Consider the following 19,389-nt stretch of genomic DNA (forward strand, 5'->3'; position numbering starts at 1 on the left):
CCCTGTACTGCTCCAAGGCTCAGGGCCCAGCACAGTTATGGACCTCTGAGCATCTGGATCTTCCTAACAATCTGTAACTTATCCAACTGCATTTTTTGTCACCACCAACATCAGCCCTGGGACAATCCCACAGGAAGTTGTCCATCTTGCACACCCAGTGTGTACCACCTGTTCCTCTGCTAAACACTTTGTGAGTCAGTAGGGTTGGATCCCTGAAGGTGCTCAGGTTGGTCACTGCTCTTTCTACATTTTGGACAAACTCCACTTTCCTGGTGGAAAGATGATAAGGTTAGTGCTATTTTCATGACTTGCTGTGGAAAATATGGAGGGACCTCCAAGTTGTAAGTTAGAAAAGAGGAAAATGTGTGAGTTTTTTCTGGGCATCTGAGAAACCTGACAGGAGGCTGGAGCCACGTGGGGGTTGGCCTTTCCTCCCAGGCAACCAGTGACAAAAAGACACTGTCTTAAGCTGTGCCAAGAGTTTAGGTTGGACATTAGAAAGAATTCCTCAGAAAGGGTGATTAGACATTGGAATGGGCTGCCCAGGGAGGTGGCGGAGTCTCCATCCCTGGAGGTGTTTAAGGAAAGCCTGGATGTGGCACTCAGTGCATTGGTCTGGTTGACAAGGTGGTGTTGGGTCATGGTTTGGACTCGATGATCTCAAAGGCCTTTTCTAACCTAAATGATCCTGTGATTCTGTGGTCTCTAAAACACAGTAATGCCATGTTTGCTCTTCTGAGAAAAGGGCAAGAACTTGTGAAATACTCATCATTCTTGTGAATGAAGAATTCATCAACAATGAATACTTCATTGTTGAAGATCCATTTGGTTAAAATACTGCTCATCAATTATGCTGGCTTTCCTCATTAATGGTATTTTAATTTGTGCCTACTTTACTAACAGCTAGAGCCATCATAACTTTTCCAAATATCGTTGTTTCACTTAGTGATCAAACTTTCACAAATCTCTGGCCTAGCTGTGACTTCTGCAAAGAAAGATTTGATGATCCCATCAAGCTCTTTCTTTCCTTTTGCCACAGAGGAGCTGCAATGTCAGGTCTGGAGCTGCTCAAACCATTCAGTTTTGGTTTTCATACACAAGCTGTTGAGGTTTGGTTTGTTTCTCTAAGTGGCTTTTTACTCTGAGCTGGAAATTGGGGGATAGGGAGGTGGGGTTATTACTCTATGTGTTTCTCTAAACCTGATATTTAAAAATGGGTTCCATTGGTGCAGGAGGTAACAGTACAAACAGTACATTTCATAGTCATCAGCTAATCAGGCTTTTCCAAAGTGCCTCTGGAGTTACGGAAAAAAAAAAAAAAAAAAAAAAAACAAACAAACAAACAAAAAAAACAAAAACAAAAAAAAACAAACAAAAAAAAAAAAAAAAAAAAAAAAAAAAAAAAAAAAAAAAAAAAAAAACAAAGGGATTTTAATTTGACTTTGTGGTAAATTACTTTGATTTGTGAATGATATATTGTGAAGCATGTTCACAGTGCCAGTACAGGCTCCTGCCCTGTGAGATAACCACGCTGTGTATTTCCTTATTTCACAGTGCACATGGGGAAACCTCCTGCCTAATTTTTGCACAATGCAGCTGCATCTTCGGTGAAAGGCTACTGATGTCAGAATTTGCAGGTGATGTAATGGCTTGGGGAATTAAGTCTTATTTTTTCCTTCCTCTTTGCCTCCCTCTATTTGCTTCATTTTGTTTTGTGCTGTGTGAGCCTTTAGTCAAATATCCCACATACACACTCATTACTGGGGCAGCTTTAAGCACAAAGCATGGGCATGTCTGGGCACTGCATTAATACATCTTCCTCTTGTCTCTCTGTAGATTATCCTCTGTTAGTGTAATTTATAACTCCAGCCCTTTGTGTACATGCTTCCATTCTGAAAATGTAATATCACTGCTAATTAAACAGTGGTTTAAGAAGTCAGCTGATAGCTCCTCATAGCATCTAGGAATTAACCTCACCTGGGAGCAAGCTGCTGGTTGAGGCTCAAGTGAAGCTTAGATAAAGGCAGGGAAAAGAAAAGACATCAAAGAAGTAGTCACCACCAAAACCTCATCCTCCACAGATTCTAGGTGTGGAAACGTTTTTCAGCCATGGGGATCCTCCCTCCACTGGATTTCCAAATAACTATAATCATCAGAATTCCCTCTTTCACCTCCCTCTGGCCTGATTATCTCATCCTTCTCATTTGAACTCGCTTGTTATGAGCAATACATTCACTCCTCTCCTCTTTATTTCTTTGATCCCAAAAAAGCCTAATTTGGCTCAGATGGTGCTAATTTAGCCATGCAGAGCTTAGGGACAGCAGTGTCCTGGTGGGCTGCTGTCACCTGTGAACAAGCTTTTGTTCCTAATCTAAAAGATCTCTTTGGGATTTGTTTTATGTGTCCTTTCCTGGAGCTCCCTCGGAGACCATGGGTCCAAACTGGTGTATGCAGAGGACAGAGCTGTCTGGACACTTGACCAGTGCTTGAAATTTATATACACTTCGGGAATCTAATATTCATAAGCCTCCAATTGTTTTGGGTGGGTTTTTTTTTTTTGTTTTGTTTTGTTGGTGGGGTTTTTTTTGTTTGTTTGTTTGTTTGTTCATTTTTTCCAAATTAAATATTCCTTTTAACAGAAGACATGGTATAAACACAACCCAAATTAGGCTCATTCTGAGTAGCCTCATGTCAAAAAATCCAGATACCAAAATCACTAATCACTCTGGATGTAAATTTTAGGATGTTGGGAGAGCATATATTGTGTGATAAAGAGTATAGTATGGATATACAGCTGAGATAAGGAGGTGATTTAATTCTGCAACAGATAAGCAGGGTCAATTTCAAGGGCTACACAGGGAATTCATCCAGCTCTGTGGGATGGAAGTGTCACTCCTGAGTATTATTAATGCACCTCAGTTCTTTCTTCTTTCTCCTTTTTTTTTTTTTTTTTTTTTTTTTGTGTGTGTGTGTGTTCACAATTCTTAATAATATGTTTGGAAACTGATTAAACTTACAAATCAAGACTTGGGGTTAAAGGCAACCTTGTCTAACTATCTTATTATTTATAAAAAGATTATCATTAAATATCTTGCAGAGAAATTCTGAACCACTGCAGAATCTGAAACAAAAAAAAAGTGCAGGAAAAAATGGCTAATGTGTCTGCTTTTTAATTAAATGTAAATACAATTTGTAAGGCTTATGGGTTTTAAACAGAGAAAATTTACTCTTCATAATTTCCTTTCTGGTTAACCTTATAGACAGAAGTGTAAGTAGGGTTATTCAGAAGAATTTTGTAGCTATTAATCCAGTTACCAGCTCCAGATCCATTGTTGCCAATCACTTTAGACCCATCCAAGGTTTTACCTGAAGTGAAACTTCCTAATTAACAGTGACAACACGGTAATTCTGAGCATCAAAACAAACTTTGTTAAACAACCTGGTTTACAGCTTGTTGGGGATGTCAGCAGATTTTTCATCTTTATTGCTGCAGACAGATAACAAGGCTCTGATCTGAGTGTACCTCATGGAATGGCTCAAACACACAAAAGTGAACTCTTGGTTATTTTAATGTGACAAGTAAATATAGCCCAGTTACAAGCACAAAGGCAGGATAAATAGGCCTGACAATACAGCAATGCCTAAATTACTGCCAGCTTAGTATTGAAAGTTCTGTCGTGGTTTCTGGTTCAAAGAGTCCCATAAAAATCAGAGTTAATTTAAAACTTAGCCATCCATGGGCGTATTTCTTATTCACACAATACAGGATCTCTGGCACAGGTCTGTTTATATGCTTCAGCTGTGGAGAAATTTTCATTTTCACTTTGAGAAAGTACCCATAATCAGTCCAGCAAAGTAATTAAGCACATGCTTAACTATACACTTTATTTAGGCATGTGCCCATTATTTGTCATTATTTTACCTGTCACAGCTTTTTGAGCCAGTTGCTTCATTGTTTGCTGCTTTTTTTTCTTTTAAAGTAACTCATTCCTAACAAGATTGTCATACTAGATTACAGTAGATCAAATGTTGTAGAACACTACTGTGTTTTGTACCAGATCATGATCCAGCCAATATGAAAAGTCCACTAAACATCACTGCCTAGAGACACTTGAAATTCCTGACCCTCCTGTGGAAATCCATGTAAGTCTTCCCTAATTTCATCAGGAGAGTCACCTGCCAGTCCAGATGAGTGAAGAAAGTTATTCTACCAGCAGGCAAAGGGTCACCAACCCTAGAGAGACACTCTAGGAGACCAAATGCAAAGAATTATCAGACTGTTTTACAGATTTGTGGGCTGGTTGTGCACCACGAGCACTCCAGAGACAGTGCACTCCTGCACAGGCAGATTTCTCAGCTCCAGAAATGGCAGATATTGTTTGATCAGCACTGTCAGAAATGAAAGATGCTTTCACCAAAAGGATAGAACAAAACAGGCATTCCCAACCCATATTCAGTCATGCAATTACTGGAAAAAGGGACCTCTGGAGTTCTGCAGTCTAAGCTCCACCTCAGAGTGGGGTCAAGAGTGAGTTCAAACCAGGTTTCTCAGGGTTTGTTCATCTCAGTCTTGAGAACTTCCAAGAATGGGTATTTCATTACCTTTCTGGGTCCTGCTCCACTGCCCAATGAGTCCAGCAGCCCTGTGCCATGAGCAGCACTGTTCACCCCTAACAGCAGCCAGGCTGATCCCAGCCCAGCTTTCAGTTTCCTGCTCTTTTACAGCTGTTCCCGCCAACTTCCCTGGCTTTTCCCAAAACCCTGCTGCTGTTGCTGTTTTGTAACTCCTAGCTCACCCTCCAGAGCCCTGCAGAAGCCAAATAGTTCCTAAGTAGGAACTGCTGGCCTTTCCCACACCAGAGACCTTTCCTGGCGCGCCGTCATACGGATAACACATGCTGTATCTGCACTGCCAGGAAGCTGCAATCCAGAGCCATGCTCCCAGCTTGATCCCCGTGGTGGGGAAGTGGCTGGAGTGTGTCTCAGATCCCCATAGCCCACTGCTGTAGGCCCTTCTCACCCACACTGGAGTGGGAAAGGGCAGAAGGTTTGGGGATGTGCCCAAACATCCCTGGCCCTGGCACAGAGCAGGGTGAAATGGATGTGCATAGCCAGACCAAAGAGCAGGAAATCTTTCCTACATGGCTTATTTTACTTCTCAGCTTCTGTGCCCAGAAACACACCAGGGCTGGCACCAGATTAATCAGACGAGGAAGGGAGGTCTGGCAGAGATGGATGTTTCACCAAGTATCTCGTGATATCTGCTCCTTCTCTTACCCTAACAAGCTGGGGCTCCAGGCAGTGGCTTTTGGTGCCTTTCCCTGAAACCAGCGTCTCTTGGAATGGGATGTTTCCTTCTCAGCCTACACAAAATTGTAAGCCAGGTTCTCCAGGCTTGGTGCACCCTTGGCCTGCTGGAACTTAACTGATGGGGGGAAGCCAGAACCCCCCAGCCTGGTTGAGCTCTACAGAGGTTGTGCTCTGGCCCTCTTCATGGCAAGAGAGACTCCACAGTGGATGCTCTTTATCCAGACCTCCTTCTGCCAGGGGAAGAAGGGAAAATCTCCATCCCAGGTTGCAGAAAGTATTGAAAAAGTCCTTTCCCATATTCTGCCCTCTGAAGCAAGCAAGCAGAAAACTGCTGTGAGGGGTCACCAATAGTCCCCGTCTGGCTGACAGAGGCTCTGCTGCAAAAGGAAACACCTTTTCTCTCCAAGGAGCAGGGAGCCAGGACAGAAAGGCAAGTTCCCAGCTGCTCATCTGGAAAGAGCAGCAGGGCTGTTAGGAGAAGGAGGAGGAGGGTGTGGGAGAGACAGAGGCTGGCCTGTGATCTGGGTGTGAAAGAATCCACAGTTGAGCAGGATCAATAAAACAGTGCCAAGACTTGTGATGAAGGGAGCAGAGAATAGGATGGTGGAGAGTAAAAGAGAAGGAGCCCCCCTACAGCTCCTGAGAAGAGAGGGGTAGGTAAAAAGGGAGCTCCGATACCACCAGGCCCACAGGAGACTCAATGGGTTGTCTCATTATTATGGTGAACAGAGAGAGCTCATGAGCTGGGAAAGATAGGAAGCTTTTATTTATTTTTTTTAAAGAGCACAGCCTCTAGGAGGGTTTTTGCAGCTCAAATGCTTTTATTTTGTGCCAATTACTTATACAGGGTCTGCATTATTCCCGTAATCAGTCTAAATGAAAGTCAAACATGAAAGATTCCTAACAATGAGCTAATTGGAATGCCATTACCATTTAGATTTAATAAGGTATTTGTAATAATAAACTTGCCTCAGTCTATAGAGTTGTCTTATTCCTGCTCAGATCTTGCAAGAGTGTAAGGGTTGACATTTGTCATTCGTTCTGCAAGACATTGGATATAACCTTCAAAATGTTTTAGTCTTGCAGTGCTTAGTAAATGTCAGGGACAGAAACAAAATCTATAGCCTGCTATTGTTCTGGCTGTGTCAGGCTCAGAGTTAACAAGAATTGTGCTAAAGCTCAACAGCAGATTATATCCCACATATCCTTCTTTATTTGCAGTCCAAACATCTTGTGGTTTAGAACGAGTTACTCAAAGTCCTCTTATGTAGCTTCATTCATTATTTGCATTGAGGTCTTGCTGAGGAACTTCAGTCCAGTTCCAGCACTGCCAGGTACTACACAAGCACCAAGAGCCTTGCATAGCTTAAGATCTAAGTAATTAAGTCAACACAGGCTCTATCTTGAAGCCAAGATGTCCCATCTACAGAGGTACAAGCTAATTAGAGCTCCATGCACAGCTACTTTTGAGAAGCGGTCACAAAAAATGGAAGAAAAGAAAAAAAGAAAAAAAATTTTTGCTTTACGTTTCTGGGCGAGCTGTTTTCACAGAAAGCACATGTGAGCTCAAAGACTTGGTCTCACTGTGCAGCTGGGGAAGTTTTATTCAACTGTAGTTCATACCACAAAAGCAAGGCATAATCTTGGTAGGTATTTCTTCTATTATGAAGAAAAAAAGCTGGGTACTTTATGCAGTCTGAAGGAATTCCCTTAGGAATATGCTGAAAAGGCAGAGGTTCAGCAGGTGTGTGTGTGTGTATGTGGGAAGGCACAAAGATTAAAAAAAAGACAAAAAGCCAACAAAAGACTCAAGGCAGCACGGATGATACAGAAAAGAGCATGCCTGGGACATTCTTTAAAATAATGATACTGCTTTTCCCTCCCTCTTTCACTCCAGAAAGATGCTACAGGTATTTCTCCACCCCCTAAAGAGATCCAACAAGCAAACAAAGAGGGAACAGAATGCTTGATTTCTGTTTTAACAGGGAATAAACCCCACCAAGTTTCCTGGTGGTATCTCTGCCTGAAGAAGCACTACCTATCCAGTAAACTGTGCTGCCATCAGCCGCAGATGAATTATGTTCTGCTGACACTCTGTGGTCCCAGCAGCTAGTCATGAATGATCTGACTCAACAGAAAACTTTATACAATAGCTCAAATAAACATCAAATCATTGGAAACTGGCAAAGCTCGTGGAAATTTGGAATGTTCCTTTCTGAGGACAGTCTTTTAATACAATCTGACACTGGGGATTCAGCTGAACATTTATAACGTCCAGGAAATTCTAGGCACAGTTGGTAAAATGACCAGTGCTCTTATAAACCTACTTCTTTATTTTCCTCAAAACTGTGTGTACTCCATGCCAAAAGGTTTTTTCAGAAATATAAGCCAACAGTCAATGGCCTTAAGTTAACCATATGCCTGAGCACTGTGCTGGATTGTTGGAGAAGAGCAAGGAAGCATGAAAATCAATAGCTTCCCTGTATGTTTTCACAGAAGACAATTTGGCTAAGAGTTAAAATCTGAGCCTAAGATTCAGACTTTCTTGCTCTTAATGGTCTAGTTAAACTGCTTTGTCTTTTTCTGGTCCACTTCATACATTAGGAAAAAAGTAATATTTGTTACTTAGATCACAGCAATGTTGTGAAGCTTAATTTCTTGAGAGATGTTTTGAGATCCTTGTATAGGAAAAAAGTGCTATAAATATACACATTCTTAGTACTATTTAATTTACTTCCTTTACAATTCCTTTGAGCCAGCACATGTTGCCAAAAATGCAATATTCTCTAAGATGTCTTTTCTTCTTATATCTGTCTGGAGTCCAGGACATATCCCAGCCCTATAAAGCATCCGATATTGATGTGTCCACATGCAGTGTGTATATATATAGCTAATACCATCAGATTTTTTTTTTTCTCCACACAGGAACCCAGACTTACTCAATGTACAAGATGGACGTGCTTAGCAAATGAGGCAGCTGTTCAGGTTTTATTTTTATGCTCATTGTTTGCTGTGCAGCCACATGTCTCGTGGAGTGCATGCCATCCAACCTTTGGAGTGAATCAGACAAGGCTCCACCATAACTCACTCACTTGGAGCATCCAGCCCCACCCTGCTCCCTGTTTGACATACACATGTGATCATGTATACAGGGAGCATAAGAAGGCCTTGACTTTGTCATTTCCAAACTTCATTTTCTAATGTCGGATTTCTTTTCTGGGGACGTTTTTACTGAGAATCCGAAGAGATGTAAAACTTTGCAGTGCCAAAATAATCCCCTGAAAGTTGCATCACACTGTGCAACAGCATCAGTGTCCTGCAGATAGGAGGACACCTGTACCCGAGCATCAGCTGCTCCCTTTTCTTGCTTTTCTGAAAGAAAGAACAAAGACACTTCCAGGGAGGTTTGTCCTCCTGTGTCATGGAGCATGTGCCAGATATAATTTCATCAACTTGCCTGATGAAGTTTGCAGCAGATCTGCCTGTGCAAGAAGAGATTGACTTCTCAGTGTTTGGTAATAACAATATCATGTTATTACCATGACCTGTGCATTCTCCTCTCTGGGGGAGTTAGAGGGAGATGTGTAAAGCATCACCATTTTTTATATTCCCCAGGGTTTTGAAGTTAAGGGTTTTTCACACATTTTACAAAAAGTCTTTGTTCCTTGCTTCTATAACTGGAGATTGTATAGACATCTTTAAAGCTCTTTAAGTTGACCTGGCTCACAAGTGAGTACTTGAATGTCCTGTAGTCCCTAAATAGAACAATGGAAATAGCTTTTACTGGTTAACCAAGAAATTTGAGACTAGACTGGAGGAATAGAGAAGATTGAGTTTAGGAGCAGCCTGGAGAAGAACAGAGAAACTACAGCACTGGATGCAGAGCTCTCTTTTACATCTTCAAACACATACGAGGAGGTGTCAAGAAAGCAGGAATTTATGTACAGACAGAACAAGAGGCCAAGGGCTTTATCTTTCAAAGGTTTATACACACTTATCTTTAGACCATTAATTTTGGTAGTACCTTGGCTTCTGGAGGCTTCTGAGCATGCAGTATTAGACTATTTCATTAACATGCACTGTGTTTAACTGCTGCAGAAAGCAAACTCCAGGAATGAACAAAATATGCTACAGAGGGTCATGGGCTCCACAATTACTGCAGGCAGTGCTGGGCAGACAAGATAGTGTTGTCCTCTGCTTGGTATTATATGATATAATTAATGTTTAACCAGGTATAGGTGGTATTTTTACATCTCAAAGTCCTCAGAGTTGAAAGAGGAGCTACAAGAGAATTGGAGGGGGACTATTTACAAGGGCATGTAATGATAGGACAAGGGAGAACTCCTTCAAACTGAAAATGGGTATGTTTAGGTTAAATATTAGGAAGAAATTATTTACTGTCAGGGTGTTGAGGCACTGGCACAGGTTGCCCACAAAAGCTGTAGGTGCCCCATTCCTGGAAGTGTTCCAGGACAGGTTGGACAGGGCTTGGAGAAACCTGGTCTGGTGGAAGATGTCCCTTTCCATGGCAGGAGGTTGGAATTAGATGAACTTTAAGGTCCTATCCAACCCAAACCATTCTATGATTCTATGTAGACAAGAGGGGGATGCTGGAGAAGAGAGGGGAGAATGGGGCAAGTCCCTCACAAGCCAGGGCAGGAAAACACCCAGAGGAGTGCATCCACATGGGCTGAGTGAGCTGATGGTTTGGAGACCACGGGAGCCAGGCAGTGCTTGGCACAGCAGCAGTAGGCAGTGCTTGTCACAGCAGCCCACCTCTCCCAAGCACAGGCTTGTCACAAAGTGGAGCACCACAGCAAGCACAGAGTGGGTTTGCAAACACTGCCACTGCAGGTCCCTTCTCCAAACTGTGACTGTCACTTCATGTGTCCCTTGTCATTGTCCCACTGACATTCCCCAAGGCCTCACCTGCCTTCTCCCACCCTGTTCCTGAGAAGATGGCACATCTCCACTCACACTCCGTGTGCTGCCCCACCACACTGTGCACATGGCAGCAAGAAGAGGAATTTCCCAGATCTGCAGGGTCTGGGTCCTTTACCACAGTCCCCACGTCCTTAGGATGCCCCTAATCATCTGTCCTTACCTTAAGAAGCACAATGGAGCCCACTATTCTGACTGGGGCCTCTAGGATCTCTTTTAATATAAATAGTAATGACTATAATTATTAATCATTACTGTGATTATATGATTATAATTAATAATCATAATAATGAATCATTATAATTACTCTACTAAATGACAAGCCCTGCTTCCTCCACTGAGCTTCTGAAGCAGAAAGAATGAGCTGTTGTGTGTATTTAAGGAATCTCAAACACTTCTGGTGTTACAAGTCCAAGTGTCTCTGTTTGTTTTAAGGACTTCCACATTGGGTTTAATTTGGAAATCTGCAGCTGCCTTGAATTGTGACCAGTTGAGTGCTGCTACCACATGCAAGGTCCTTTGCTTTAAATCCAGCAGAATTATGAACAAACAGGGATTGGAAAGAGGAAGGAATGTGCATATGGGTATTACTTGAAGGGTGGAGAGCCAGATCTGCCTAATATTTAATTTTTCCATCTTAGATTTATAACTGAAAATAATTCATATATTTGAAGAGCATTTTCAGAAAGACAAATTAAAGCAGTAAATGTAAAGGCTGCTGGCACTTGACTGACAGATGGTTTGACATGTCCTGCCACTTGGGTCTTGGGATCCATGGGCACAACTACCTTGGTGCTGTAAGGACAAGGGAGGAGAATAAATAAAAAATATTAACATAAATTTAAAACTGCTGCTAAAGTGCAGGGGTTTTCTCCCTTGATGATATGCATGCCACAAGCCCAGGTGGTGAAGGCATGCTAACTGTGAACCTGTGTGTTTTACATGAAATACCTGCAATCTGCTCAGGAGCACGTGGCTGCTCCGTGCCTTGTGGAAGAGGGTGTGGAACAAGTGCCCTTGGGAAAGCTGCTGGAGTCATTGTATGTATTGCATAGTTACCTCTGGTTACTGGGCTGCTGTGAGTCACTCCTTCCCAAGCACAAAGAAACTGATCTTGCAGAGTGTAAAATCCACCCAGGAGGTGTCATTGTTTAGGTTTAGCATCTCATTCTGGCATGTTCAGAAGGGACACTGGATGAACATAGTGACAAAGTAGAAGAATTATCTCATGTTTTTGAGATAAAATGTTTGCTGAGATTAAGTTGATATGATTTGATTCACTGCTGGTGACCATAAAATCTCGTTATCCTTTGTTTTAGTTGGGCAGGTGTGTTTGAGGCTGTGTATTTCTGAGTTATTACAATTACTCTAATGAGAAGGGTGCAGTTAGCAAAAGAGTTGCTGTTGCTAGTTCCATGTGACTGAGTGCAATGACAATATGTGAAAACTTTTGCATTGCCTCTTTGTATTTTTGGTACATTTTAGAAGGAAAGGGCCTATCTATGTTTGTCTGTCAGGATTGTCCCAGCACAGAGCTCTCCAAATTAACACTAACAGAAGGTGAGCATATACATGAATCAGCTCCTCTGTAATTTAATTAAAGAAAGAAAGCAACTTGATAGGTAAGAACATTAAAGAGGTCATTTGGGCTACTCATAACCAGTGAAGTCTATTTTAGGTGTCCCCTATTTTGAGATCAATAGATGGTTCTAGAATTTCTGTAATCTCCTTGCAGTGATAACCTGTCTAGAGGCAGGGGACACTCAAGGGGCAGAGGCAAGTGCATGCTCAGGCACTTTATGTAGTGGTACCAGCCATTATCCCACATGAAGCAGGACCATTCCTGCTGCTGCTTGTGCTTCTTTTCAGAGAAGATAAAAACCTATGGGCATTAAAAAAGGAACTGAAAAGATAAGTAACTAATATGACTTAATTATAACAACAGCTCTCAGGTCTGAACTTGAAGCAGAGTTTAGCCACTACTTACCATATTCCTATTTGCAATGGCTGATAGGTACTAGATACTGTATGAAAGGAATAAAAAGATGAAGTCATAAATCCTGAAGGGTTTTTTAGTCTCTAATTCCATCAGCTGCTGTCTAAAGTCAGGCTTGTGAGTTTCTGTTGAGAAAGAAGTGTTCCTTCAGGGAAGAGTCTTGAGAAATCCCCAGTGAACAGCCAATAGCAGGGCTGACACCCGCTGCCTTCAGGCAGGATGGGTGTTCAAACCCCACACTCTGAGGTGGTGGGAGCACAGAGGAGATGAGGCCTGGGGCAGCCAGAGCTTCTTCAAATAAATATGTGTGTGTATAAATGATTTAATTACCAGAGTGTTTAGGAGAATTTCTAATCTCTCTTCAACCACTCGTACTGACATCTCTGATGTGTGATACCATTTAGATTGAAAAGAGAATCCATTTAAAGCCTAAATACTCCAATTACTTTTTTTAGATGCCTGGGAGCAGCTCAAAGTTCAATCACATGATGCTCTTAAAACCCTACTAAATTAGAGGCCATGGGGTGTGGGGGGAGCAAAAGAATGTTAAAGTACATTATATTTTGAAGTATGTGGTTTTCAAGCTGACATGAACGAGTTTTTAACTAGAAGCGTAACCTAATATGGGTCAAGGTTTCCAAACTGAGGTGTGGATTGTGCCAGATACATGCAAGGAAAAAGAACCCAAAAACTGGGGCAGTCCAGCTCCGACCCTCGCTGTGAGACAACCTCCTGTGAACATCTGGCAGTTCCTTGCAGGAACCAGGAGGTCCCAAATCTCAGCCTCCCTTCAAAACTCAGGCTTGCCAAGCACTGTGTGGGCTGCTAGTCAGCACGAGGTGACTCTGCCTGCAATCGCAGCCTGAATACACAGTAGAGGGAAGAAGACTTTCAAACTGATTCTTACACATCACTGGAAGCTGCCAGTTAGGTTTTGTGATTCACAAATTTGGTGTCTTGTTATAAACAAACATTTCTTTTCATGATAGTGTCACGAGGACTGAGCCTGAGAGCCTCCCTGTATTTTTTTTTCCTTTATTCTTGGCATATCAGTACAGTTGAAAGACACACACTCTTGCCTCCTTATACCTCTTGCCAAGCCACAACCACAAACCATCCTTACAACCCCAAAGCGCTTTTGGCAGTTGTGACACAGAACGTATGGCTCATGTGGTAAAATGTGCTGGCAAGTTCCCTGCAGGCCCCATCCAGCCATCACTTATGTGGAGAATTTGATGCCAGATAGCAGCTGTTGTGTTGAGGCTGCTCAGTATCACACTAATCAGTCCTGTCTCATCCTTTCTTTCCCCTTCCCTGTCTCCACCTGCTGTTTTCTTTTCCTTTTCATATTTTATTTCCCTTTTTTGTATCTTAGATTAAGAATGGAACTGCTCTGGGGTGGGGACCATAATTCTATTCTGCATTTCTGTCTCTTGCCACGAGTTTGCTTTCCTGGCACAACAGTAATGCAAAACGTAATGCCAAATAATATAGCTGGTGCCCAGCAATCCCTGGCAGGTTACACAGTGAGTGACCTGAAAACTGACTGCTGTGGGTAAAAAACAGCTCCAGGAGGGGCTTTCAGTGAACTTTTTGAAGGTAACATGGCACTGCTTTACCTGTCTGAAAGTATTTACACAGCAGGGGCCTGACCAGTCATTTATCCTGCCCTGCCTGCCTGCGTGTGTTGAACGTTTTTGTTTGGTAGCTGCTAATGCTCCTGGTCTGAATTGCAGGATATGTTTATGGCTCAGAAAAGTTGCCCAACAGAAAGCCTTAAGGGAACAGTTTGCTGGGAAATGATGACACTCTGCATCTTCCCCGAAAGACGCCTGACAGCAGGAGCCCGCTCGGAGCTGGAGGCGGAGCTCATCCCGGCTCCGGGCGCAGTCTCCAGTCGGATATAACAGGAGAGGAAGGATAGCTTGGGGTGGATGTGTCCCTGCAAGCACTTTATCTTTTCATTCACGTCACTGAGCTTCCCTGGCTACTGGCAGGTTTTGATTACTGTGGAGGAAGAAGCTGCAGTTCCTCACGCCTTCTCTGAGACTCTCCAGCCTAAGGATAACAATGAATCAGTGTCTGGTGGAAAAGCTGGAAAAATCAAGGCACCAATCTAAATACATCTGTGTATCATCTGATGTGACTGATTTCCTCTGAGGTGTCAGTTTTCTTTCTTCATTTTGACTGCAGATACAGGTTATAAAGCATCACGGTCAGAAAAGGAATTTAGTGGCAAGCTCCCTCCTCTGAGCTCACATGGCCATTTTTTTATGACTTTGTAACTATTTAATTGTTCTAAGTATGAAAGATTTTCTATAGGAAGTATTTATAAAGTATTTTTCACAGTGATGCAGAAGTTCAGAGAGTAAGTGTTGCATTGTAATTCCTAAACTGCATATACAAAACACTTTCACTGTGGGTGCACATCCTGCTTCTACAGCTCCTCCTGTGATTTGCTTTTTGACCTTCTTGGTGGTTCTGCCTCTGTACTGGATCATGTGCAATGCTGTGGGACAATGCACGTGTTTCAGGCTGTAGAAAAAAAAAATAAGAAGAGAAATACTGTTTGAGAGCTATATACCATCACTATATCATCATGCAATGTGGTTTCATATTGCACTGAGTAGCAAGAGGCGTTTTACCACTGGCTTTATCCAGAGTAGAAAACGGTTCATAATCAGTGCACTGGAATTAAGTGTCCTTTTGTCCTCAGCTTCACCATTTCTTACCTGTTATTTACTGTAATATTGATTCTTTCTTCTCTGGCTTTTTTCAAGGCACAGACACTTGCTTTGCCCTCTTACTGAGAATGCTGTGCCAGGGATTGTTATCTATGCATTGAAGAAGAGCCTGCACAAGTGATCCTTAGTCCATGACTAAGGGAACACTAAATATTATTGCAAAGCAAATAAGTTATCCATAACCAAACCCTTCTCCAGGGAAGTTTTTAGATGCCGAAGTATCAGAGTTCCTCTGAACTGTGTGTGACTGCAGTGACCAGTGCAGGGATGAGACTCGTGAGAGCTGGTGTTCTTCAGTGCCCTGGATGTTCACACGCAGCTCTAACCCAGAGTGAACACACAGCTGCAGGTAATTCCCTCCTTTCCCCCTCCCTGTCCTATTTGGGGTGCCCAAAGCAAGCAAGAACCAGCTCTGGACGAGACAAACACCGCGTTTTCAAGGAATTTCCTTCCCATCAGGGATTCTTTCCATGCTCTGCTCCAAGCGCGGCCAGCCACCAGTGGGCACTGGCGGTCCGGGCACAGCCCCCAGCGGCCCGGGCAGCTCGGGAAGAGGGGATTTATCTGCTCCTGGCCATGGGAGAGCTCTCCACACCACCTAAAACAACGCTCTGGGGGTTTCGAGCCTGGCCAGTTCCGCTCACGCTTTGCAAAGCATATTTTTACATGAAATGTCCCGCCCACGGCAGCAGCGATAATGAAATAGTATTCGAATATAAATGATGCTCATTTCTCTGTCAGTTTGAAAAGCAGTTGTTTCTGGATTCGCTTCTCTCGGGCACACACCCTGCATGCTACGTTGGACGGCTCTGCTTTTATCCTGACTTCCTTCCAAGGGCTCATCCCTCTGCAATTCCAAGAGTGCCACCTGAAGCCGAGGCTTCTGCTGGAGTCTGTCCATACAGGCTTCACCATATGGATGTCTCCCGTTTACCAGAACTGTGATATTTTAGCTAATACTAGCATTTCTAGCAATTAAAGCTGCCTCACAGTTTATTCAGAGACATGATTGTGCTGCTTGCTGCTGTCTCTCATTAGGAATTTTGTTGCCTAAAACTTTCCGTGCTGTCCAGCAGAGTGGAATGGGCTGTTGACGGCTATGCCCTATTTTTTTTTTTTTTTTTAATTTTTTTTTCCAACTGCACTGGGATAGAAATGGGTTTGGTAGAATATTTTCACACTGAATTGCAAATGATCCCATGCAGCTATTCTTTTCTTCTCGGCAAATATTTTCCATCTCTGGTCTCCAAACAGTTAAATGAAAGACAGCCAGTAAAATGGAGATCTCTTTAATCCTGGGATAGGCGACTGCAAAGACAATAGAGGACACCAACCTCTTTATTTCCCATTTAGGATCGGGAGGTGAAAAGTCAATACTCGTCTGCGAGATGCGTCCAGCTAAACAGATGCTGAGCCGCATGTGCTCAGTTTTAGTCCACTCCCCAAGTTTATGGAGAGCAGAGATATTTACACACCGAAATAAGTCCCAGCCACAAACTTGACTTCCAGCCCAGGCGGCTTCAGTGCGCGGTGCCCGCCCCGCTGTTTTAAGGCGCGTTTACCTGTATGGCCGGACCCCCGCCCCGCCGCAGGACACCCCGGCTCCCCCCTCCCCGCGGCCCCGGGGCTCTGCACAGGCGGGCAGGGCCCGGCCCGAGCCATGGTGAGGCCGGAGGGAGCTCAAATCAAGAATTCTGCAAAACGGCCTCTTCTGACGGCGGGGCAAAGCCTCCCGTTGGGGGTGTCTGCAGACCGCGGGGTTGCTGTGGGCCGGACGGAGCTGGGGGTGCCGGGGGATGCTCTGAGGGCTGAGGGGCTGTTCGGGGGGTGCTCTGGGGGCTGAGGGGCTGTTCAGGGGTGCTCTGAGGGCTGAGGGGCTGTTCGGGGGGTGCTCTGGGGGCTGAGGGGCTGTTCAGGGGTGCTCTGAGGGCTGAGAGGCTGTTCGGGGGGTGCCCTGGGGGCTGAGGGGCCGTTCAGGGGTTGCTCTGAGGGCTGAGGGGCTGTTCGGGGGTGCCCTGGGGGCTGAGGGGCTGTTCGGGGGGTGCTCTGGGGGCTGAGGGGCTGTTCGGGGGGGGCTCTGGGGGCTGAGGGGCCGTTCGGGGGAACCCCCAGGTGTGCGGTCAGTCCCGTGTTGCTCACACAAGCTCGGCCCCGCAGCCGTGCCGGGCCCAGCTCGGCCGCACAGACGCCCCGCAAGGGCCGGAGCACCCGCAGCCACCCTCACACCAGGGCCCTGTGGGGACATGCCTTTAGCCCCGGGGACCTGGTGGGGACAGCTCGTAAATCACCGCGGGGTTCGCGGGTGCCCTTCATCCCGAATTTTTTACTCATTATCACTAGTTCTTGCTCTTTAGTTTCTTCGCTCTGTGGCTTTGCCCGGCTGTGGCAGAGCGTGTCCCGCTCCCTGTCCGTGCCCTCAGCTGAGGTTTGTGACAGAGATGTCCCCCCAGGTCCCCGCCCCGCCCGGTCCCCACGGGCCCGGTGCTGCCCGGCGGCCCCGCCGAGGCCTCGGGGGACAATGGGGACACTTTAGCGCCTGCTGTCTGCTGATGGAACAGCCGGGCGCGGGTACAATGGGCTGTTTCCCATCAGGCGTGTAAAGAATGGCTAGCTGATGGCTTGAAAATTCAATTGAATACCTTCACAGACCTAAGTATAAATATTATTTTTTAAAAGAACAATACGTAATTAAAAACTAATATTTAACAACTTAAACGCCTATCCTCTAAGAAATAACAGCCTTTCTTCGCAAAACCTCCGAGATTGACTTCGCTTCCTCCTGTAAAATGAGGCCAGATTTAATTCTGCAAAGATCAGTGAGATCAAGTATTTCAGCGCTCAATTTACAGCTCCGGGGTATATGGGACCCTTTCCCAGCTATCTGGGCAGGCTAGGAAATAACTCCGGGAAGGAGGAGGGGGAAAGGAAGGAGGATTAATTCCCGAACACCGCAGTAACACCTGTAGTGTTGCCCTGACTCAACGTCACGGCGGCGGTGGCCGGGAGCGGGTTTCTCTGCCCGCCGTCACATTGCCAGCAGGACAACAGCGCAAAAACAATCAAATAAACAAACAAACACATGGTGTTTGGTCGTTTGTAAGGAAGCGCCCTAAGTTGGGACGATTCGAGAAGCAGTTGGGTCCCGGCGGGACACGGGCAGGCGAGGGGCCATCGGCCACCTCCGGGCACATCCCCGCCTGGAGATGCGCGGGGGTTTTCCTCGGGCTGGAGCAGCGAACCACAAACAAACCTGCTAGTTTCACTGAAACCTTTAAAAAAAGTATATAAAATACATTACACCGACTGCAAGGTCCCTGCTGCCTCCCTCGGCTCCTCTCTGCAATGTCACACCGCGGCCGGGCTGCCTTTCCCAAACCCTCCGCAAGCTTTTCATCTTCCTTCCCCGCTCCCTTCTTCTGAAATACAGCCAAAGGGGAGAACGAGCCACCCTTGCTAACATCTCGGGGAGGTGTGAAGGGAGACCAGGAGGCCTCTCTGCCTGCCCCGGCCCCCTTCGCCAGCACCCTGCCCGTGCCCGCCCGCTCTGCCCGTGCGGGAAGTGCGGGGAGCCGCGGGAAACTGCGGGAGCTGCGGCCGGCGCTGTCCTTGCCTTGGCCGCGCTGCGCCGGGGCGCGGGGAAGCTGCAGAGCAGATTTTCAGCAGCGAGGCTCTGCACCGGCGCTGCCTGCGGAGCAGACCCCTCGCAGCCGCACGCACTTCTCCCCACAGGGAGGTCCGGGCTCCTGCTCTGCCTCACCAGCCGCTGCCTTCAGCCGTGGGGAGCGTTCCCTGTCCGGGACCCCCGCGGCTGTCGGACGGAGCCTGCGGGCAGCAGCCGCCCGCCCCTCGCCGGTGCGCCGTGAGGCACCGGCTGCATTTCCGACCTGCGGTCAAAAAACCACTTTCTTCACCATAACATCTTCCCTTCCCTCCCATACCCCTTTTTTTTTTTTTTTTTTTTTTTTTTTTTTTTTTTTTTTTTTTTTTTTTTTTTTTAATTTTATTTGTTCCCCCTGTAACTGTTTGCGGAAAGTGAAAAGCAATCGGAGGTAGGTGATTTGTGGGGAGAACCGCCGTGTGCGCGCTCTCCTGCCCATATGGAGAAAATTATCGCTCCAGTTCAGACTTTCGTTGGATCGCAGCATCAAACAGCGCAGACCTGGCAGGAGTCGGGAGAGAGGGTCACTTTCGATTCCCGGCTGCTGCTCCTGCAGCCTTCACGGCCGGGAAGAGGAGAGAGGAGCCGTGTCCCGCAGCTCCCCCCGTGCCACAGCCCCGCTCCGTGCCCGGGCAGGGCGCTCCTACTCCTCCGCTGGCAGCGGCTGTTCCAGCCCGGCCTGACACCCCCCGCTGTGTCTGGTGCTGGCCGAGAGATGTGCGGGCCGTGAAGGGCTTGGC

At 45.6% G+C, this 19,389-nt stretch overlaps 1 protein-coding gene across 11 annotated transcripts in view; it reads right to left on the minus strand.

The window, feature by feature from the left end:
• Positions 1-19,389, minus strand: part of LOC310912314 (uncharacterized protein) — a gene marked incomplete at its 5' end in the record, with an annotated part of 70,842 nt that overhangs the window by 44,519 nt on the left and 6,934 nt on the right. For 4 of the 11 annotated variants that reach the window (XR_014590649.1, XR_014590650.1, XR_014590651.1 and 1 more), the window contains one exon: positions 18,393-19,150. The exons of 2 other annotated variants lie outside the window; for them this stretch is intronic. Coding sequence is in view for 1 of the 9 variants with exons in the window: in XM_083866810.1 (XP_083722936.1) it covers positions 19,136-19,150 (15 nt within the window). Of the gene's footprint in view, positions 1-18,390; positions 19,151-19,389 lie in introns of those variants that run through there. 5 more of the 11 variants (XR_014590654.1, XM_083866810.1, XR_014590648.1 and 2 more) reach the window with 4 other exon arrangements.

The sequence above is a fragment of the Zosterops lateralis genome (genome assembly GCF_965231275.1).
Source record: "Zosterops lateralis genome assembly, chromosome: 8".
Lineage (NCBI taxonomy): Eukaryota > Metazoa > Chordata > Aves > Passeriformes > Zosteropidae > Zosterops > Zosterops lateralis.